The 23,742-nt window shown below is 40.0% G+C and overlaps 1 protein-coding gene across 3 annotated transcripts in view; it reads right to left on the reverse strand.

Annotated features, from left to right (window-relative positions):
- Positions 1 to 23,742, reverse strand: part of upf2 (UPF2 regulator of nonsense mediated mRNA decay) — a 143,987-nt gene that overhangs the window by 60,692 nt on the left and 59,553 nt on the right. For all 3 annotated transcript variants that reach the window (XM_068059537.1, XM_068059538.1, XM_068059539.1), the window contains 7 exons: positions 19,450 to 19,558; positions 19,091 to 19,204; positions 17,046 to 17,162; positions 15,707 to 15,892; positions 10,997 to 11,200; positions 9,065 to 9,340; positions 5,847 to 6,030 (listed from right to left, as the gene is read on the reverse strand). In XM_068059537.1, the coding sequence (XP_067915638.1) occupies positions 5,847 to 6,030; positions 9,065 to 9,340; positions 10,997 to 11,200; positions 15,707 to 15,892; positions 17,046 to 17,162; positions 19,091 to 19,204; positions 19,450 to 19,558 (1,190 nt within the window). The remainder of the gene's footprint in view (positions 1 to 5,846; positions 6,031 to 9,064; positions 9,341 to 10,996; positions 11,201 to 15,706; positions 15,893 to 17,045; positions 17,163 to 19,090; positions 19,205 to 19,449; positions 19,559 to 23,742) is intronic.

Below are 23,742 nucleotides of genomic sequence, written 5' to 3' on the forward strand. Positions count from 1 at the left end.
GCAAGGTACTGAGGACACAGGTCTGATACACTCGGACTTTTGTGTTCCGTGTCAGTGCGCCATTTTCCCACACTCTCTTGGCCAGTCTGGACATAGCAGTGGAAGCTTTCCCATGCGCTTGTTGATTTCTGCATCTAGAGACAGGTTACTGGTGATAGTTGAGCCTAGGTAGGTGAACTCTTGAACCACTTCCAGAGCGTGGTCGCCAATATTGACGGATGGAGCATTTCTGATGTCCTGTCCCATGATGTTCGTTTTCTTGAGGCTGATGGTTAGGCCAAATTCGTTGCAGGCAGCCGCAAACCTGTCGATGAGACTCTGCAGACACTCTTCTGTGTGAGATGTTAATGCAGCATCGTCAGCAAAGAGGAGTTCCCTGATGAGGACTTTCCGTACTTTGGTCTTCGCTCTTAGACTGGCAAGGTTGAACAACCTGCCACCAGATCTTGTGTGGAGGAAAATTCCTTCTTCTGAAGACTTGAACGCATGTGAGAGCAGCAGGGAGAAGATGATCCCAAACAGTGTAGGTGCGAGAACACAGCCCTGTTTCATGCCACTCACGCCAGGAAAGATGGGGGTGGGGGGGGAGTTTATACAAATTTAAAAACTTAACAGTACTGGTAATCTGAAGTAAAGTTACAGCACATCAGAGTTTTGACTGAGTTAAACCTCAAGCATTAACTATCTTTCTCATTTTGGACTGGCCTGCTGTGCATTTCAAACATTTTCTGTTGCTATTGCACACATCTCAATTTAACCCTCAACTTATCCTTCTGCTAAAATGATCCCTGGACAATGTTACGTGCCTAATCACACATTCAGCTTTGCAATAAGACTCAGGAAAGTGATGAGATCTTAAATCTATCTGGACAACAAGAACAAAATGGGCCGAAGGACCTGTTTCTGAGCTGTATAACTCTATGACTCTAAAATAGAAAGCATTAACTCACTTGCTCAAAACTTTTACAGTATTAGATAAGGGAGGAAAAATACAGAAATAAACAAGCGCCGTTTAAAAAGTCTAACATTCCACGTGCGTAAGCCAAGACTGAAACTCTCAAACTTAGGTCGTGCATATATCATTTTAAAAACACTGAACTGGAATGAAACACTCCTTAATCTTTGTTTGAAGTTCAAGTTTCAAAGAATTCTGAAGGACTGCAGTTTGTTTTTATTTCAGAATAAATATATGCAGGATAGATTGTAAAAGAACATTTGGAAAACACGTCAGCCTACTGCATTAGCAAGTTCTGTTGATGGAGATAAGTCAGATACAACAACAATTGTTGAATCATTAACTACATTTGTAACAACTCTCCCATAATGCAATATTATGAGGATGAGTATTAAAAAATAAAAGACTGAACAATACTGAGCCCAGTCCATGGGCTGGCAAGGCATTTTTGATCAAAGAAAATGCTGACATTGTGCACTTCATTGTCTGTGACCCAATAAATTATCATATTTTGACCAACTTTCTTGCCAAAACTCCCGTATATGGTTCACCGGTAAGAAACAGCTAGAGGTCAGAAAGTAAGGGAATCACCAGCTCAAGTCTCAGGGCTGCAGAATACTAAAGTATTGGCTCAGTGTCATCACTCAAACAAAAAGTTGTGTGTTCAAGCCCTGCTCCAGACCTCAAGTTCAATGCTACACTGATGCTCAGTGATTCAGGGAGCACCCTATGCATTTCAGAGAGCTGGTACAGGTGTGATGGGCTGAAAGAATCTTATAGCACAGAAGGGATCCAATGATGATATGAATTCCTAGTGGCATGGGCCTACAATACAAAACTTCCACTATTAATTGGCAATTCCAGAGGGACAGATTGGTTGTTGCTGGAAATAAAAAAAATGGCACACTGGGGCAGTAGACAGTGCTATTCCAGAACTGGGGCTGAGGCACAACGTTGAGGTAAAATAGAGGGAGTTTTAATCTGTGTCTAGCTGTGCCATATCTGACTGGAGAGTGCTTCATGCCACTGGTTGTTTAAATGGACAAGTGTTTCATTCGCCATTACTAACAGCCCTTACCAATGATGAGCACAGAACAAAATCCTTTTTTTTTTGCAGTCTTCAAGACATCAATTATATTTCCTCACTTCCAGGACTACTCAGATGATATCACTTCTAGTCCTGGAGCAGTTCCATTATAAATAACTGGACAGAGTGGATAGTCAGAAGCTTTTTCCCCAGGGTGGAAGAGTCAGTTACTAGGGGACATAGGTTTAAGGTGCGAGGGGCAAAGTTTAGAGGGGATGTGCGAGGCAGGTGTTTTTACACAGAGGGTGGTGAGTGCCTGGAACTTGCTGCCAGGGGAGGTGGTGGAAGCAGATACGATAGCGACGTTTAAGAGAAATCTTGACAAATACATGAATAGGAAGGGAATAGAGGGATATGGGCCCCGGCAGTGCAGAAGGTGTTAGCTTAGGCAGGCATCAAGATCGGCGCAGGCTTGGAGGGCCGAATGGCCTGTTCCTGTGCTGTACTGTTCTTTGGAGGTTTGGGGAGAGGAAGGTGACCAGACTGGTCTGAGGGCTGCTCCACAGCTACCCAGATGACTGCAGGAAATTACACTATCATGTGTACCTGCACGCCAGAGGATGGGCTAATAGTGATGGGTTTTTGGCTGGTATCTTTTGGCTGGCAAAACCAACTCACAATATAGAAAAGGGCTCTTTTTATCTACAAGAGGGTAAAACTGCAAACTGTACAAAGTCATTCATAAACTTGGTGTTAGTCTTTGCTGCCTCCGATTTGGCCTGAAGATGAATCCTGCATCTGACTTGGATTTAGCCAGGACAGAATCCATATACATACATTAGAGTTTATGCAGACAATGAGATTGATTTATAGAACATAGGTTTAAACAGATTTCAGATCTTAATCTTCAATACAACAATTGGGCATTACGCCATTTGAATGTACCACTTAGGCAAGGGATCAGTTCGTACATCATGAGCGCAAAGTTTGAGCAACTTAGCAAAGCCTTTTGAACTTCCCCACCGTCCCATCCCCCCATTTCAAGGGTTCTGATGAAAGGTCACAGACCTGAGGCACTGACCCAAAATAGAGCCTTGTGTTACACAGAATAAAATGTACACCTAAAGCAGAAGTGTCTAAAAGTGATTGCAAGAGAATAATTTAATCTTGGGGTTCAGAAACTACCTGAGCTTTGCTATTTGAACTGGTATTTCAATCCATGAATTAGACTATGTCTTATGACTTGATAATGATTTTGAAGTTTACACCACTTCTGGTCAAAATTTAGTTAAGCATCGTGGTCGCATAGAAAGAGGAAATGTGAGGTGGGAAGGAAGAGCTATTTTAGGAAGAGCTGTTTTATTAAAAAAAAGTTCCCAAAACATTTTCATTTAGTTTACAAATGTCTGTTCCCCAAGCAAAACAACTTTCCTATACCTTATTGCGCATGGAATGCAAGCTTTTTCTTTAGGTAACAGCATTGGGAACAGTTATTGACATGAAAAGTAGCAATAAATCAGTTCTCCAAATTGCTTTTTTTAAAGGAAGCAATCGGCCCTTTATTTAAAATTAATAATGAAAGGAACTAATTCAAAAGCAAACATGAAAACAAAGTCCAATGAACTTTCAGCAAATTATGACACCAGCAATATAAACTACACAAAATATAGTCTTATGTGACAAAAGATCCAAGAATTTAACTCACCTTTTGTTGTACCATAAATGCAACAATATCTTAGATGCAGTATCAGTATGTGATAGACTTGCCAATTATTGCAACAGAAGACCTTCATCTGACACATTCCTTCCCCACCCTCGCTGAATCCATGAGACAAAGAACAAAAGCCCTTTCAACACTATGCTCTCAGCATTTACAAAGTGTCAAAATTAACACTGACCTACACGCACTGTACTGCCAGATCATCCAGCATTCCAGTATGTTAAACTCTCAGGGGGAGAAATTCCCCTCCCCCTAAATAGAGACAGATATCCACCTGTGCCAGAATATTTAGTGCAAATTTTATCAGGTAGAAATAAACTTCCACCTGGTGCCCACTGGTGTATATATACTCTTGCTCTTCCTACAGATGTAATTCAGACAGAAGCATAACTGCAACTCACCTTACTATCTGATTTATTATTTAAGCAGAAAATATGGCCTCTGCCAATGGCTCATCTTGTTAAGACAGTAAATATTTGAGCCTTACATGTCAGTAAGACTCCATAATTGAACCCTAATAGATGTTAAGTTAGCAGTTCTAGGGCACTCTCTAAGCAACCTCAACATTCTTGGGATACAGTGAAGAAAAATCAGCCCAGGTTTCTTCCCTAAACGCAGCTGAATGTTTGGACATTGAGACAATATTATTTACATAGCACCTTTAACATAGCAACATGTCCCAAGGCACTTCAGCGCAGTGTTATCAAACAAAATTCAACATCGAGCCACTTAAGGAAACATCAGGGTAGATGGGATAACTTTAAAGGAGTGTCTTAAAGGAGAAAAGTAGACAGACAAAGAGGTTTAGGGAGGGAATTCCAGAGCTTAGGGCCTAAGCAACCGAAGGCAGGCTGCCATTGGTGGGGCAATTAAAACTGGGAATGCTCAAGAGGCCAGAATTGGAGAGATGACTGTAGGGCTGGAGGAGATTACAGAGATAGGAAGTGGTGAGGCCATGGAGGGATTTGAAAACAAGAATGCAAATTTTAAAACTGAACTGTTGCCAGATGGGGAGCCAATGTAGGTCAGCAAGCCCAGTGGTGATGGGTGAACAGGAATTGGTGCGAGCAAGGACATAGACAGTGGAGTTTTGAATGAGATTAAGTTTATGGAGGATGGAAGATGGGAGGGTAGGCAGTTGTGTGTTGGAATAGTTAAGTCGAGAGGTAACATAAAAATCAAGATTAAATAAGGAAAACTGGAGGGTCCGGAAATATTCTTGAAATGTATTTTTCTTCCAGATTAATGCAGTGAAAAGTTTCTAACAGCAGCAGTGAATTAGGGGCAGGGGTACAGGGAAGAAAAATGGAGAGCTGTGAATTATAGAATAGTACAGCACAGGAGTCGGCTATTTGGCCTATCAAGTCTGCGTTCACTCTTTCGAACTGCAATCCAATTAGTCACACACTCCTTTGCTTTTCCCCCTGATCCCAGCAATTTTTTCTCCTTCAAGTATTTATCCAATTCCCTATTGAACTGTATCCACCACCCTATCACAGACAATGCATTTCAAACCTTAACCACTCGTTGCATAACAAAGTTTTTCCACATGTCTCCTCTGGTTCATTTGCCAATCATCTTAAATCAATGCCCTCTGGTTATCGACTCTGCAGCCACTGGAAACAGTTTATCTCTACTTCATTTTTAACAGCTCTATTAAATCTCCTCTTAGCCATTTCTGTTCACGAGAACAACTCCAGCTTCTCAGGTGATCAATGCAGATGGCTTCCCCATAGAGAGTGGTCACGCAAATGAGGGGAAAGAGTCTTTTCCAGGCCACTCTCTTCTACCGACTTTACTTTCATGCACTTTCTGGTAGCTGGCAGAGACATTTGGGGATTGTGGTTCCCATTTGATAAATGTTTCAAAGGGACATTGCCCTTGTGGCTTTCTTTTACAACCTAAGCTTTAGTCCAATGATATGTGGAGGATGCACAAGAAAACAGAACTATTTCATTATTATTTAAGTCTTCATTAGGGATCAAAAGCCCCATCAGAACCTAGTTGTATTCTAATAGATTTGCTTCTTCATTTATAACTTTGATTGGCAATCAACACAAATTTTGCTTTGTGCTATTGCAGTGCAGTGAAAAAATGAGTGCACATTGCAAAAGCATCATAATATAAATTGAGCCATTCCTTACCTAGTTTAATCAAGAACTCATGCTCGAGTTCCTGCACTTGCTTGATGGCTTCTTCAAGGGAACCACAGAATTTCATCTTTGGTCGAAGCAGCTCAAGTATGTCACTAATCATGTAGTCGACATCAATAGGGAAAGGGTGATCTTTTGACCAAACATCTAAACTCTTCTTCCACCAGATGTAACGCTACAGATGCATAAACATAAAGGCTCAAGTTTGTTTGTTACGTACAGAAATTATGTAATAATGATTTCAATATGAAATAAAAGTCCATATTATTAATTTTGAAAAGGGAACAGTAGCTGCATGAAATAAACAATGGAACCCCACTGAAATTACACCCAAGTATTACAACTTATTAAGATAGTGAAATTATTAATAAAGCTAACAGCACTACAGTAATTAGAATTGGATTGGGGAAAGAGATGCCATAAAACAAAGACTGGAAAAGGTGCAAATGTGCTATCGAGAACAAAAAAAACTTTCAGAAGTGTTGCAAAATAACTGTGAAGGGATTAAATGACAGACAGAGATTAGAACCATGCACTAGGCTTTACACTATTTACACTATTATTCGCACAAACTATATGTAAACACGTTTCCCAGCCACAGGAACCTAATGCATCATTCAGTTCCTATTTGCGCCTATAAATGGTGCCGTTTTGCACAGACTTTTTAGAAATCCACCTTTTCAGTGACAGATGCAATCAACTCCTTTTCTGACAGCATTCTCAACAGTGGCACCGTGAATGCAAAAGTAGCTGAAGAACTTAGCTGCCATCAACATAACTGAACAGCGTACACCCCTCACGGGGGGATGGTGATATAGTGGTAATGTCACTGAACTAGTAATCCTGGGGACACAGGTTCAAATCTCACCATGGCAGCTGGTGGAATTTAAATTCAATTAATGAATACATTTAATAAATAAAAATCTGGAACTGAAAGCTAGTCTCAGTAATGGTGCCATGAAACTATCATAGATTGTCGTAAAAACCCATCTGGTTCACTAACGACCTTTAGGGGAGGAAATCTGCCGTCCTTACCTGATCTGGCCTAAATGTGACACCAGACCCACAGCAATGAGGTTAACTCTTGACTTCCTTCTGAAATGGCCTAGCAAGCCACTCAGTTGTCAAGGGCAATTAGGGATGGGCAACAAATACTGGCCTTGCCACTGTCACCCACAATCCATGAAAGAATAATAAAAAAGCATCCCAACCCCTTTCCAATTTTAAACAGACATCAAGGAGGCAGTGCACGGAACCACAATTAGAATTGCTGCCCTACAGGGACCAAGGAGTGGGAGAGCTTTGGTCAGTCAGACAGACAATGGCCATGCTTTTTGACATCCACTTTTTCTCTTTAGTTTCTTAAAGTTTAGTTTCTGTTGCCTAGAGTACCAGTGAATTGAACTAGAATTTGTTCAGACATCAATGGTCTAAGTATTCAGTTTGCAGGGTTTTGCTCAGCGGGTAGCAGTTTTGCCCCAGTCAAGAGGTTGTGGATTCAAACCCAACTCTGAATGTGAGCACATGATCTACAATGATACTTAAGAGCAGTGCTGAGTGAATGCATTGTCCAAAGTACCATTCTTTGGATGAGATATTAAACGTAGTCTCAGTCTAGGTGGATATTAAAGAAAGAACTTGCATTTATGTAGCATGTTGCATGAGTTCAGAACATCCCAAAGCACTTCACAGCCACCAAAGTACTTTTGAATTGTAGTCACTATTGTAATGTAAGGGAAATGCAGCAGCCAATTTGCACAAAGCCAGCTTCCTGACACAGCAATGAGATAAATGGCCAGATAATCTAATGATGTTGGTTAAGGGATAATATTGGCCAAGAAACAAGGATAAGTCCTCTGATCTTCTTCGAATAGTGCTACGGAATCTTGCACATCTAACTGAGAGGACAAACAAAGCCTTGGTTTAAACATCTCATCCGAAAGATGACACCTCCGACAATGCAGCACTCACACAGTACGGCACTTCGGTCCCTGCCTGGATTATGTCCCTGGAAGGGTGTTGAACCCATGATCCCGTGACTCAGAGTGCAACCACTGAATCAAAACTGAGATCCCATGGAACCATTTGAAGAGCAAAGTGTTCCCCATGAGTCCTAGCTCACACTCCTCCATCTGTTGAAACTGAAAGCAAATCTACAGATTATCTCATTGCTATTTGCAGAATTTTGCTATGCAGAAGTATTTACTTACTTAATAGAAACAGCAAAATTTACTGTCTGCAAAACATTGAGATGTTTCAGAGATATGATCAGGTAGCTACATCAATGCAAGTTTTTTTTAGTCTTTCTTTATAGCAAGGCATAGTTCTCAGCCACCTCCAAAAAATACCCCAAAACAGACACCATTCCAACCTGTCACTTCCCATTTTGTTCTTTGTGTTAAGATGAACAATCACAGTTAATTTGACAAATCCAATTCATCTTTAACCACACTACCTTTATAAATAAAGACAGGGCATCAGTAAGAAACCAGATCTCTACTTTCTTTCAATCTGACTTTGCAGTTGAACTAGAGTAGCAGCTTGGTTCTTAGTTTTTAAAAATGCACATTTTGTAAGATGTTTGTTGAGACTTTCTTTTAATTGTACTTGACTAGATGCTTACCCCCAAAACAGAGATTGAATATTCTTTGCAAGAAACTTTTTTAAAAATACAGGTGATCTGGAATTGGGAGATAAAATTAACTAAAATTATCCCCGTCAAGTAAGAATTTTGTTTTTGCATCTTAACAGTGTGGAAGGGATACAAAAACTAGCTTTTATAATACATATATTTAACGTCTCTTTTGCTTAACTTTCAACCTGACACTAAACAGATAATTGTTAAAGATGCGTACCATCCAAACAAAATTCTGGCACAACTGGAGGTTTTGAAGTAACCAGATGTTTGATTTTGTTTTTGTCCTCATTCCTATATACATTGGTGAAACATTTAAAATATATTGTTGAATTCCGCAAGGCTTTGCTGACAGTTTGGGAAATTGAATACCATTCAGTTGCTTTTTTGTAACAGGTTTAGTCATTACAGTACCACCTCTGCAGCAAATCAATGTAATCCACTGCTCTAAATTAATTGGGAACATGACAGCATTACCAACTCAAAAATAATAATACACGGAGAAATAGAACCTTTGCTGCTAGTTTTAAGCAAAGTTTGTGAAGGTACTGCTTTAAAGTCATTAAAAAAATACCTGAAAATATACAAGGAAACAGTCCAGCTTTCGTTTGCTGGAGCCTCTGTCAAAGTACTGTCCACAAGTGTCCAGAAGAGTGCAAACCAGTCTAATGCGGAATAAATGTTCTGGTGGGTCCAGAGGTGTTGCACTGCCATCAGCACTTATACCAAATGTAATAAAGGAATACAAAATTCGGAAGATGACTGCAGACTCCACCATTCTGTAATTGTACAATTCTCCAAGGAACTTAACACTGCTGATACGCCTCTGGTTGAATTTAGGCTGGTTGACCTGAAAAGCAAAGGCAGCTTGTCATTATAAGTTGATATTTGTAAAATCCATGTGTAGAAGCAACAGTGATTGCTAGAATTGAAATAACATTATGATCTTCAGTTTGGTCCCCTATCAGTGCTAAGTTACCTGATATGAGTCAAGGCAGTTTGGGGAGTTACAATTTCATCAGCACCATTGGATGACAAAGTAGAAACCCCTTATTAGAGTTCTTTGAGCTTGTAACGAGTAGGGTGGATAAAGGGGCAACAGTAGTGTATTTGGATTTCCAAAAGGCATTCGATAAGGTTCCACATAAAAGGTTACTGTACAAGATAAGAGCACATGGTGTTACGGGTAATATATGTAACTAGTGAGGTGCCACAGGGATCAGTGCTGGGGCCTCAACTACTTACAAGCTATATTAATGACATGGATGAAGGGATCAAGTGTATTGTAGCCTAATTTGCTGAAGATACAAAGATAGGTGGGAAAGCAAGTTGCAAGGATCACAAAGGTTCTGCAAAGGCATATAGATAGGTTAAGAAAGTTGGCAAAAATTTGGCAAATGAAGTATAATGTTCCCATGTGAGGTTGTCCACTGTGGTAGGAAGAACAGAACAGCAAAATATTATATTAATAGAGAGAATTTACAGAATGCTGTGGTACAGAGGGATCTACGTGTCCTTGTATATGAAACACACAAAGTTAGCATGCAGGTACAGCAAGTAATTAAGAAGCCAAACAAAACATTGCTGTTTATTGAAATCCTCTACCCCAGAGAGCTGTGGAGGCTGTCATTGAATATATTCAAGGCTGAGATAGACAGATTTTTGAACTATAGGGAAGTCAAGGGTTATGAGGTACAGGTAGGAAAGTGGAGTTGAGGCCAAGACCAGATCAGCCATGAATAAAAATAGAAAATGTTGGAAATACTCAGCAGGCCAGGCAGCATCTGCAAAGAGAGAAAAACAGAGTTAATGTTTCAGGTCTGTGATCATTCTGCCAAAGGTTACAGATCCGAAACGTTAACTCTGTTTCGATCTACACGGACGCTGCCTGACTTGCTGAGTATTTCCAGCATTTGCTGTTTTCATTTCAGATTTCCAGCATATGCAGTATTTTGCTTTTGTATCAGATCAGCCATGATCTTATTGAATGGTGGAGCAGGTTCCAACGGCCCTAAGACCCAAGCTTGTTCCTATTTCTGATATTCCCACATGCCCGCCCGCCCTCCCCTCCCGACCCCCCTCCAAAAGATCATTTTCCTGCTGAATACCATCAAGTGCCCCCTACTAGAAAGTGCATGTGTGGTTAGGGTTGGGCTCAGCTATAATTTCCTCCAATGATCAACATGTCCTGCCAATATCCAAAGTAGATTCAACATAAAGAAATGCCACTTAGTTCAAGGTATGAGAGAGATACTGGTGTCTGTAGGACCATACCCCAGTATTAATCAGTTTTTTTTTGGAAAGAGAGAAAAGGAATATTACCATTTGCACCCCTTAAAAAAGGGTCCTTCTGTACTCTTACATGCGATCTTATATAAGTGTGATGACCCTAATGCTTCTTACAAAATGTAGAATAGCTGCAGTTTCTGTTTGCATCAATTCTGGAGACAGGGGTATGTTTTAATTCTTTTTTGCACTGCTTAATATTTAGGAAAAATTTCATCACCTCCATTCCCAGACGGATGTCTTCCAGCACTCCATCAACAACATGTATTCCCACATCTTCCTGGTACGGCACTAATCCCGCCAATAGATTAGCAACACAGTGAATACTATTGTACTTGACGTTCCAAATGTTGATCATGCAGTTAATAACATATTCCTTCACCTCTGGATCATGCCACGCCAATTTTCTCATCTGTCTCAACACCTATGACATGAAAATTTTGTTAGGTGCTTTTTAATGTACATTGCACAGTCTGCTTCTATTCCATACTTCAATTCCAATGACGACTACTGATTTGCAAAGTAGAGTCACTGTCCACTTGTAAATTTAAAACTGCTTTTTCCTTATCTTGTCATGTTATTAATAGAACAAATGTAAACAACGATCATACTGGGCCTGCATTTATATTTTTCCTCCATTTCTTAGAATAAATATCTATGCCGTTAGATCTCCCTACACTAATTGCAATGATATTAGCCTGTTTCTAAGATCTTCGACTCAAGATAGCCATTAGGTGGTACCAGGGAGCTGTCTGAGAAAGAAATGACTCAACTTTGTGATTTTTTTCCTTCTGCCACCAGCAAAAGCAGATAGTCTCTGAACAGCATCTCGCTCTCTGTTATAACAGAGACAAAAATCAGGAATGCACCATGTGGCCATAAATAGGCAAATCTACATCCCACTGTCCATGGCATATTGCATCAATATGCGGTGCCTCTCAGCCACTTTTTTTTTCAGTTTGAAAACAGTACACAACACATCAGTATTAGTGCCGACCATGCAGGGAACAGCAGTTTAAAAAAGCCAAATAGGCACATTTTGGCACAGAAACAAAGGTTTAGATCAGTGTTCAATTACTGATTTGTCCGGGAAATGTTGCATATCGCGAAAATTTTCGAAATTTCAGGCTGCAGGTCAGAACCACAGTGCATTAAGTGACTGTTTATAGAATCACAAAAGACCATTGCGCCAATGTGTCTATGCCATCTCCCTGAAAAAACTATTAGCTCCACTCCCCTGCTCTTTTCCCCCCCCCCCCAGCACTGCAATTTTTAACTTAAGTAAAGATCCAATTCAATTTTCGAAGTTATTTTTGAATCTGCTTCCACCATTCCTTTCAAAAGAGAAAATAATAAAAAGGCAGATGGGGGAAAAGATTAGACAGAGGAAAAATGCTCTTCACCAGAATTTAACTTTGCATTATTCATGTGGTTATCATAACAAACGAAGTGTAAAGTATTTTGAGAGTTAACGTGCAGTGGTAGACAGTATACTAGCTTAAATAAAGCGTTATTGTTCAGTTGTACAAAAGCAAAACGATAGTGTGGTGCTACTAATTAGCAGATTCAAAGGTGACTTGGCTCCATTATCAGAGTGGCCACTGTTTAGTTAGCCAAGTTCAGAGAACGTACAGCATTCACACTGCCGAGTTCAGAGAATGCACAGCACTCACACTCGGGAATTCAGATAGGAAGGGGTGAGCAATGGAGGGGCTTCAACATGAAGAAATAATGGATGCATTGCTGGTCATTTTTCAAAATTCTACAGACTCTGGAACAGTTCCAATGGATTGGAGGGTAGCTAATGTAACCCCACTATTTAAAAAAGGAGGGAGAGAGAAAACAGGGAATTATAGCCTGACATCAGTAGTTGGGAAAATGCTAGAGTCCATTATAAAAGATGTAATAGCAGAGCATTTGGAAAACAATTACATGATTGGACAAAGTCAACATGGATTTACGAAAGGGAAATCATGCTGGACAAATCTACTGGAATTATTTGAGGATGTAACTAGTAGAATAGATAAGGGAGAACCAGTGGATGCGGTGTATTTGGACTTTCAGAAGGCTTTTGATAAAGGACCCACATAAAAGATTAGCGTGCAAAATTAAAGCGCATGGGATTGGGGGTATTGTACTGAAATGGATAGAAAATTGGTTGGCAGACAGGAAACAAAGAGTAGGAATAAACGGGTCTTTTTCCGAGTGGCAGGCAGTGACTAGTGGGGTACTGCAAGGATCAGTGCTAGGACCCCAGCTACTCACAATATATATTAATGATACAGATAAGGGAATTAAATGTAATATATCCAAGTTTGCAGATGACACAAAGCTGAGTGTGAGCTGTGAAGAGGATGCAGAGAAGCTCCAGTGTGATTTGGACAGGTTGAGTGAGTGGGCAAATACATGGCAGATGCAGTATAATGTGGATAAATGTGAGGTTATCCTCTTTGGTGGCAAAAACAGAAAGGCAGATTATTATCTGAACGGCGACAGATTGGGAAAGAGGTAGGTGCAGCGAGACCTGGGTGCCCTTGTGCATCAGTCGCTGAAAGTAAGCGTGCAGGTGCAGCAGGCAGTTAAGAAGGCAAATGGTATAGAGAGAGGATTCAAGTACTGGAGCAGGGATATCTTGCTCCAATTATACAAGGCCTTGGTGAGACCACACCTTGAGTATTATTGTGTGGCAGTTTTGGTCTCCTTATCTCAGGATGTTCTTGCTCTGGAGGGAGTGCAGCAAAGGTTCACCAGACTGATCCCTGGGATGGCGGGACTGACGTATGAAGAGAGATTGGATCGATTAGGCTTGTATTCGTTAAGAGTTTAGAAGAACAAGAGGAGATCTCATAGAAACCTACAAAATTCTAACAGGACTGGACAGACTAGATGCAGGAAGGATGTTCCCGATGGTGGGGAAGTCCAGGACCAGGGCTAAGCCATTTAGGACAGAGATGAGGAGACATTTCTTCACCCAGAGAGTGGTGAACCTGTAGAATTCTCTACCACGGAAAGCAGCTGAGGCCAAATCATTAAATATATTCAAGAAAGAGTTAGATATAGTTCTTAGAGCTAAAGGGATCAAGGAATACGGGGAGAAAAGGGAACAGAGTACTGTTTGGATGATCAGCCATGATCGTATTGAATGGCGGAGCAGGCTTGAAGGGCCGAATGGCCTACTCCTGCTCCTATTTTTCTATGATGAGAATTTTTAATAACAAGCTGTTGATGGACAATGAGCACAGTACTGTTGGATTAAAGGGACATGCTGCAAACTAGGATAAGGGTGGAAGATGGAGGTCAGCCAATGGAATAGCAGAGTTTGGGAAATAACATAAATGTATCTGATGAAAGGTCATAGACCTGAAATGTGAACTCTGCTGCTCTCTTCACAGAGGCTGCCAGACCTGCTGAGTATTTCCAGCACTTTCTGTTTTTATTACATAAATGTATTGTCTGGCATGTTGGTAGGATCAACACAGAATATGTTTTCAATTTTTTAAATTAATTTATTCATTCTCAGGATCTAATCAAGGCCAGCATTTATTGCCCATCCCTTGTAGTCATTGTGAAAGTGGTGGTGAGCCGCCTACTTGAACCGCTGCAGTCAGTTTGGTGAAGCTGCTTCCACAGCGCTGTTTGGTAGGGAGTTCTGGGATTTTGACCCAGCGACAATGAAGAACAGGCAATATATGCCCAAATCAGGATGGTGTGACTTGGAGGGCAACACAAAGGTGGTGGTGTTCCCATGCGTCTGCTGCCCTTGTCCTTCTAGGTGGTAGCGGTTGCAGGTTTGGCAGGTGCTGTCAAAGATGTCTTGGCGAATTGCTGCAGTCTTTTAATTGGTACACACAAGAGCCATTGTGCACCAGTAGTGGGGCGGCACAATGGCGCAGTGGTTAGCACAGCAGCCTCACAGCTCCAGCGAACTGGGTTCAGTTCTGGGTACTGCCTGTGCGGAGTTTGCAAGTTCTCCCTGTGACTGCGTGGGTTTCCGCCGAGTGCTCCGGTTTTCTCCCACAGCCAAAGACTTGCAGGTTGATAGCTAAACTGGCCATTGTAAATTGCCCCTAGTGTAGGTAGGTGGTAGGATAATTGAGGGAAGGTGGGGATGTGGTAGGGAATATGGGGTTAATGTAGGGTTAGTATAAATGGGTGGCTGTTGGTCGGCACAGACTTGGTGGGCCGAAGGGCCTGTTTCAGTGCTGTATCTCTATGACTCTAGTGGATGGAGTGAATGTTTAAGGTGGTGAAGAGGGCACCGATCAAGAAAGTTGCTTTTTCCTGGATGATGCTGAGCTTCTCGAGTGTTGTTAAAGCTGCACCCATTCCATCATAATCTTGACTTAGCCTTGTGGGTGGTAGACAGGCTTTAGGGAGTCAGGAGGTAAGTCATTTTCAGCTAAATAACTAACCTCTGACCTGCTCTTGTAGCCATTATGTGGTGGTCCTGTTAAGTTTCTTGTCAATGCTGACCACCAGGATGTTGATGGTGGGAGATCTGACAATGGTAGTGCCATTGAATGTCAAGGAGAGGTGCTTAGATTCTCTCTTGTTGAAGATGGTCAATGCTTGGTGCTTGCGTAGCACAAATATTATTGCCACGTATCAGCCCAAGCCTGACTGTTGTCTGGGTCATGCTGTATGCGGCACAGACTACATCATTATCTGATGAATTGCAAATGGAACTGAACACTGCAATCATCAGCGAACATTCCCACTTCTGACCCTATGATGGAGCAACTGAAGATGATTTGGCCTAGGACACTTCCCTAAGCAACGTCTGCAGCAATGTCCTGGGGCTGAGGAATTGGCCTTCAACAACCACAACCATCTTTCTTGGTGCTAGGTATGCATTTTATTTGTAAACCTGCTTTTAGGAAAAGAATACATTTAATGGAGTGAATGATTAATTTAATTAACTGGCAGTTACCTTTTCAGTTGTGACCTTGGACAAGTCCTTGTAGAGAAGTTTACGGATATATTCCTGAAGGGGAGGGCGCTTCTTCCTCACTGTTTTCTCAACAGGTGGTGGGTTACAGTAATAGTATGCATTTTCCACCATTGTAACATAACGAGCATCTAAGTGCATTGCCTGCTTCTTGCGCATCATTTGCTCCTAAGGAGAGGGCATTGAAAGTGGCCAGCATTATTGGCACAAACAGAAAATCACACTCAAGAATAAAGAAGACTTGGTTAATTGCAACATCAAATGAATATTTAAGCCAAAGATTAGGGTTGCGATTAGAACTCGCACTATCCTTTCATCTCTCTAATTTGGGCTGAAATCCATTGTAGAATAATGAAACAGAAGTCTTACAACTGGCTATATAGATCCAAATTTAAGAGTTTGTGCATGACGAACCCAGATTCTAGAGAGTACAAATTTACAACACAGAACCAGCCATAATGAGGATAGCTGATGCAAAAAATTGAAAATTCACTTTTTGCATGTTAGGAATGAACCTATTTGAAGCAGAGTAAAAAAAAATTCTCTGCATATAGCCATGCTTGATGCTTACACTGGGCACAAAAATTGGGAGAACATTTTATTTCCAATTCAAATATTTCTGGTCTCAAGTTGAAAAATGTACCAACATATAAAAAAGTACACTATATAATCAAACATAATCAGACATGAAAAGTTTAAATACCAACCGTCATACTAAGACTAGAGTCTGCCCTGAAATTATCAGTGTGCTGTCAGTGCTCTATTACTGTCAACCACTAACAAGAATCTTGAAAAACAAAATTTAACATTTTATTTCAAAAACACTCCCATTTTGGCAGCCAATGTCAATATTTTGAGAACTTGCCTGAACGGGTTAATAAGTCTTAGCTTGCCAGACTGCCTACTTCATTTTGTGTTTTGGAATTCCCAACGGGTATGGCCAACACCAAACTATGGCAGGCACCACAAAAAGAATATGAAGAGCACTTACTGGATTTTATGTCACCCAACACCATCTTACCACAAGCCGCTTTCCTAAACTTGAGTTATTTAAAACATTCAAACAGAATTAAAGTTAGAGTCTAATCTAGAAAGCGTAACAAGGTTAAAAAAAACACACCCCATATATCCATCAAACATCAACACAGCCTGCTACAAAAGCACCATAGCTGATCACCTCACCACACACTCACCTGACAGCTCAAAACTGCACCTAAAAGGGCAGAGCAAAATACACACTGCGCCTTCCATAAAAAGTGTGTTAGCACAAGCAAATAAAGAAGTTTTCTTGATTTGTATATTCTCAGTGTACAAATCTTACCAAAAGAACACTCGTCCTCAAATGCGATTCAGGTGATCGGAAAAGAAAACGGCCAGTTGTCTCCAGGAGTGTGCAGGCCATTTCAATATGGTGGTGAGAAAAGTCAGCCAGGAGCATCTGTTCATTGTAGAGAATAAAAATAGGTATTTTTTCATCAAGTAAAGTCTTTGAGTTTTATTTTTTATGCAATATTGGAATGATCACTATAAACAATTAGTTAAGAAAGAAAGGTGAGAGGGGAAAACCAGGGAATTACAGACCAGTTAGCCTAACATGTGCTGTTGGGAAATTACCAGAGTTTATAATTAAGGGCAGAGTGACCGAACACCTTGCAAGTTTTCAGCTTATCGGAGTCAACATGGATTTGTAAAGGTTAAGGCAGAGACTTAGCAGTTGGCAGGAAAAAAGACAGAAGCGCAAGGCAAGAGCCAACTGTGTAACAGCCCCAACAACCAATTTTATCTGCAGCACCTGTGGAAGAGTCTGTCACTCTAGAATTGGCCTTGGCACTGCTCCACAAACCACTGACCACCACCAGGCGCTTACCCATTGTCTCTCGAGACAAGGAGGCCAACGATGATGAACCAGATTGAATGTTTTGAAAAGATGACTAGAAGACAGGGAAAAATCTACGATTGTTACTTATATGGAGTTCCAAAAGACATTTCATAAAGTGCCTCATAAGAGACTGTTCGCTAAAGCTGAAGCTCATGTAAATGAGCACAAATTATTAACCTGGTTAGGAAATTGGTTGAGCTGCAAGAAGCAGAGATTAGGGATAACGAGTAAGTACTCTAATTGGCAGGATGTGACTTGTGGTGCCCCAGAAGGATCTGTTTTCGGACCTCAGCAATTCACCATATTTATTAACGGCTTAGATGATGGGATAGAAAGCTGCACATCCAAGTTTGCTGATGACACAAGGATAGATGGCATTGTAAACAATGTAGATGGAAACATAAAAATTACAAAGTGAAATTAATAGATGAAGTGAATGTGCAAAACTCTAACAAATGGATTTCAACGTAGGCAAATGTGAGGTCATCCATTTTGGCCCTAAAAATGATAGAACAGGGCACTTTCTAAATGGTGAAAAGCCACAGTGAAAGTCCAAACAGACTGGGAGGCCCAGGTACATAGATTAAAATGCCATGAAAAGGTACAGAAAACAATCAAAAAGGCTAATGGAATGTTGGCTTTTATATCTAGAGGACTAAAATACAAGGAGGTATAAGTTATGCCAAAGCTTTACAAAGCCCTGGTTAGACCACACCTGGAGTTACTATGAACAGCTCTGGCCACCACATCTGAGGAAGGATATAGTGGCTTTGGAGGGGTGCAGCATAGATTTACCAGAATGATATTTGGACTCCATGGGTTAAGATACCAGGAGAAATTACATAAACTAGGGCTGTATTCCCTGGAATTTAGAAGGGTAAGGGGTGATTTGATCAAAGTTTTCAAGATATTAAGGGGAACAGATAGGGTAGATTGGAAGAAACTATTTCCACTTCTTGGGGAGTTTAGGACTAGGGAGCACTGTCTAAAAATTAGGGCCAGACCTTTCAGGAACAAAATTAGGAAACACTTCTACTCACAAAGGGTGGTAGAGGTTTGGTACACTCTTCCACAAATGGCAATTAATTGCTAAAATTTAGATCTGAGATTGATAGATTTTTGTTAACCAAAGATTAAGGGATTGGGACAAAGGCAGGTAAGTGGAGTTAGGCCACAGATCAACCATGATCCATGTTCCTGTATTTATTTAAGGTCCTCAGCCACAGCAGTGCAAGAGTAGCTGGTTTCTTCTCACTGTGCAGGATTTTCTCCTTCCTAAGGAATGATCACAATTTGTGCTCTTACTACCTGTGTCAGTCCAAGGACAATGTAACCTTAGATGATAGTTATTACTTGGCATCATTACATAAACAGGTGAGAATGCTCAGAAACTGTTGTAGAATCCTACGAGATTTCGGTTCAATAGAAGAGCACGCGCAGGTCTCAAGTGGTTAAACGTATATGGATAAACAACATTACAGACTGACCTTTAGACAATGAAGTGTATCGTTCTTCAAGAACATTTTAAACTTTGTTAGTTCCCCAATGAACCGTACGGTCTTGTTTTTAGTTTCGATATTGATCTGATCCTTCTTCCTGACCTGAAGGATATAATGAAGCATGTGTTTGAAGTACACATGGATACTCATCACCCAAACAACTTGAATGTTTAGATAAATGTATATTTTGTCCTCTAGCACATACAATGCTGCATTTATACCAACTAAAATTATCAGCACTTTATCCTATATTGCAACAAAGAAATTAATTTGAAACAAATAGTTTATTGCACAAAATTTTTTTTAAAATTAGCAGCGTCTTCTCAAAAAAAAAAACTAAAACATACATGGAATCGGAAGTCTCCTTTTAACATGGCACAGAGATCCTCTGCTACATCAGTCATGCATGGATATAAAGTGCCAACCAGACGGGCATAAAATGGAAGGAGGTCCAACCTAAAGGGGAAAAGTTTTCAATAAATAATCAACTCACACGAAGCATTTTATACATCAGGTGCAGGTTAATTCTGTATTAAAACTAAATACAGATTTCTTCAATCAAATAGAATTCTTACTTTTCAATTATTATTTTAAATGTTCAACATCAGCAAAACACAATAAAAATTCGGAGCACAATTACAGCTGGAGTAAAACCAGATGACCTGATCATTCCATAAATGTATAGAGTGTAAATACATTTAATTAACCATGCACTGGAAAAATATATTGTTATTAATTTAATAGTGCAGTAAAAATGCACTCGTCTAGATTACAGGACATTTTCCCCCGCAGTTGACATGCAAAACCTGTCTCAAAACAAAGTTAACAAAATTACTTTTTGGGGTGAACTCAAAAGGTGAGGGATGTTAATGATGGGGAATACAATCCATGAGTCAACATTAAGTACATCGACAACAGGTACAACACATTCAGATGCAACTGGTACCTACTCCAATAAAGCACCCGTAGCCCAAACCTCAGAATGACCCAGGTTTCCTTATTTATACCTTTTATTTTTATCTTGCAAATAATGGCCAGTGATCCAGCCTGGAATTTTGTTCATGGCGTTTATATGCATTTACGTTATTGATAGTAGCATAGTTATCAAAACATATATAACATTTCAAAACTGTAGTTACAGGTTCACTCCAGAACCATATTATTTTCACTATTAGTAGATAGAAAGTCTACAGATACAAAGCTTTCAAATGTCAAAAACAGTTTTACAGTTGTACTGCTTACAGCATGAATGTTTGTGTGAAGATGATTTGCATGCTACTTGAGATGGCTGGTGTAATATTTGTTTAGTTTCCAGAAGAGCTCCCAAAATAATACAATGCCAGAATTTTAATAAAACATTATAGCAGGTACAAGGAATATTGCCAAACTTTGTAGGCCAGCAGCAAGCATCATGATACTTGTAAGTAATGTTGACTCAAAAGCCACTGTTCAGTGCTTGTAAAACACAAAAAATAAATTTAAATCATCAAAAAAGCAGCTTTTATAATTCTAACATTAAAAAAAAAACCCCTGCTTACTTGGGATTAAAGTTGAAGCATTCTTGTTTTTCTTGATAAGCCTAACCTATGTGATTGTGAACATCTTTTCAGAACTGCCTACTGTTACAAGAGTACTTCTATTTTTTTGCAAAATATGTTTTAAAGACTTATGGTTGAATTATGGACATTGATTCATCTGGAAGCTTGAAGAGATGCCAAACTTTGTGTTCTTTTAAAAATAGGTCACCAGATGGCTTTCTGGACTTGGCTTGTAAACAAGCCCTTACTGGAAGGCACCTGTTTTCAGATAAAATACCAGCAGTGAGCTTGTTGTTTTGACTTGGAGACGATGTTTACAGAGAAGTGACGGGTCAAGATTTATAGAGGTCAGGAGGCTTGTCTCTTGTGACATTGTTTATAGTTTCACTTTGGACAGTAAGTTGGAGTGTAAACTGCTTAAAAGACAGTTAGCTTTTGCCTGCCAAGAAAACCCAGCTTATCTCTTGCTCTTGGAAAGGAACTCTGCAAGTCCAGTGTGTTAGTCTCCTTTTTCCTCCTGTATTTGAAGACACCTTGCGTATTGAATGTGTGGGAACTGAAACCCCTGTTGCCGTATTTCTGCTGTACGGCCTATTTAAAGCCTCTGTGGCTGCATTTCTTGGAAAGCCTACCCAAACTGGTCTTCAACATCGCCTGGAAAGAACAGTTCTCAGAAGATCCCAGTGACAGCCATCTATATGCATTTGGGATGTCAACTAAAACAAAGGACATCTTTCCATATCTTCGCTTTTTTCTTCAAGAATGATCAAGTATTCAACCAAAGTTTTTTTAAATCTTTTTTTCTGTAACAGCTCTAAAGCAAAAATTCCCTTTTATTTTTCTGGTTAACCAATGCTGTATGTATGTGTGCATGAGTGTGAGGGGCTAAGGTAAAAAAAAGGAACTTTAATATTTTAATCTGTGTTCATGCTTTACTTCATTACTGGTTAAGACTTGTTTTATAATAAACTGAAAATTTTGTTGTTTGTTAAAGAAACCTGGTTGGTGTTTTATATTCTGGGATAAAAATAGAGTCTATGGTTGACCTTATCGGTAAGTGGGAAAAAATGTAAATATTTGTTGTGACCCAAGGAGAAGTGGAACTAGAATAAACAATGCACTCCTGCCGCTCGGCCGTAACATTACAGACTGCCATGATCAATTTCCAAGTTCCTGACTCACTGCTGCTGCGTTTGTGAAGGTTTAGGAATAAAAATTTAATAAAGGGGTGATTCAAATACACTAAAACAGTGCTGCAGGGCAAATGGCAGTGGACAGGACAGACAAAATGAGTTGACTCCAAACAGCTTCTTGAACTGCCCGAATTAGCCGGCCTGCTGAATACAGCCTTTGTAATTGACTCCTAAGGTAATAATACATGGTTAGCAACATTTGCCAAATATAGGCAGCTCTCTCGGACAAAAAGGGACAGCGTAAGCGGTGGGGACTGTACTAATACACTACCTTGAGCTCTGTAAAACAGTTGGAACCACTCAGCAGGTCTGGCAGCATCTGTGAAAAGAGAAGCAGAGTAAACGTTTCGGGTCAATGACCCTTCTTCAGAACTGACAAATATTAGAAAAGTCACAGGTTATAAGCAAGTGAGTGGGCGTGGGGACACACCATTAACATATTGTTTGCCTTTGCTCCGTGACCTTTTGGTCAGCTATGTGGCCTGGTCCAATCTAGACCTCCTGTTATCTCTTGCCCCACCCCCACCTCACTTGCTTATAACCTGTGACTTTTCTAATATTTGTCAGTTCCGAAGAAGGGTCACTGACCCGAAACGTTAACTCTGCTTCTCTTTTCACAGATGCTGCCAGACCTGCTGAGTGGTTCCAGCATTTCTTGTTTTTATTTCAGATTTCCAGCATCCGCAGTATTTTGCTTTTATTCTGTAAAACAGCATTGAGCTCCACAGATGGGTTTTTCAATTTTTAAACTGTTTTCCCTCTGTGCTCAAAGTGTTACTCCTGCTAATGAGCTGAGTTTGACTGTTACATGATATTTTGGCCAACTCTCAACCAGACAATTCCCAATTTATAAAGTTACCAGGCTAGTCAGATGACCAAGGCACAGAATTTTCCAATTAGATAGCATTTTAAGGACACTTCAATCCCAGCTGCCAAAACAACACCAATATATATTATAAATAAATTATCTTTTCCTGTACTGCCCAAGCCCTCTTCCCTCCCGTAAAAATGTCTTTAAAAGTGACTTAGTAGTATAACATACGCAAGAAAATATAGCCTATTCTTTAAAACACACAATCAATTAATTTGCAAAACTAAATTTAGCAAGCGTATCACACATTTGACGTAGTTAATCATTAAACTATTCTAACCCAGCAGGAATTTTATGATAACCCTCACTTTGCCATCTTCGAAAACCAACAAGCCTAATTTACCCACATCTCCAACCCCTGGGGGGAGGGGAACGTGTAAAATCAATTCCATACAGAAGTTGTAGAAGAAACAAAAGAAGCAATAAACTATTGCAAACCAGACATGAATAAAGACATAATTAGAAAACTAACCATGTTAAATAACAAAACGAGCAGTGAAAAATATAATTTACACATACAGTCCAAGGAAGTTACATTAGATACCAAATGCATTCTCGATAATTTGAGAATTCATGTGTTCAGATTTTCTGAATGTGAATTTCTTTAGAACTCTTGCAGAGAACATAGATATTACAACACAAAATAGAATGCTTGGTTCATCCAGTCCATGTTGTCATTTATCCTTTATGTGAGAATTAGTCATAATGCCATGTTCCTGAGATGTTCCCATATCTCTCTATTTGGCTTTCCTTTAATCACCTATTCTCAAATGTTGACGTGGGCTCTGTTGTAATTACCAACTGACTATGTAATCCACAGCTTCACAATCCACTGTTTCCTGTCCTAAATCTTTTGCAGTGGATTTTACATCTATATTGCCTCTTTCTAGACCACTTAATTACAGGAACCAACCTGGTTCTATCGACCCTGACCCATCATTTCATAATTTTAAAATTTCCTATCAAATCACCCCATAATCTCTGTTCTAAATAGAACAGGCCTCAAGTGTCAGCTGTGGCTCAGTTTGTCAGAAGAAT

The sequence above is a fragment of the Heterodontus francisci genome, chromosome 27 (genome assembly GCF_036365525.1).
Source record: "Heterodontus francisci isolate sHetFra1 chromosome 27, sHetFra1.hap1, whole genome shotgun sequence".
NCBI classification, from domain to species: domain Eukaryota; kingdom Metazoa; phylum Chordata; class Chondrichthyes; order Heterodontiformes; family Heterodontidae; genus Heterodontus; species Heterodontus francisci.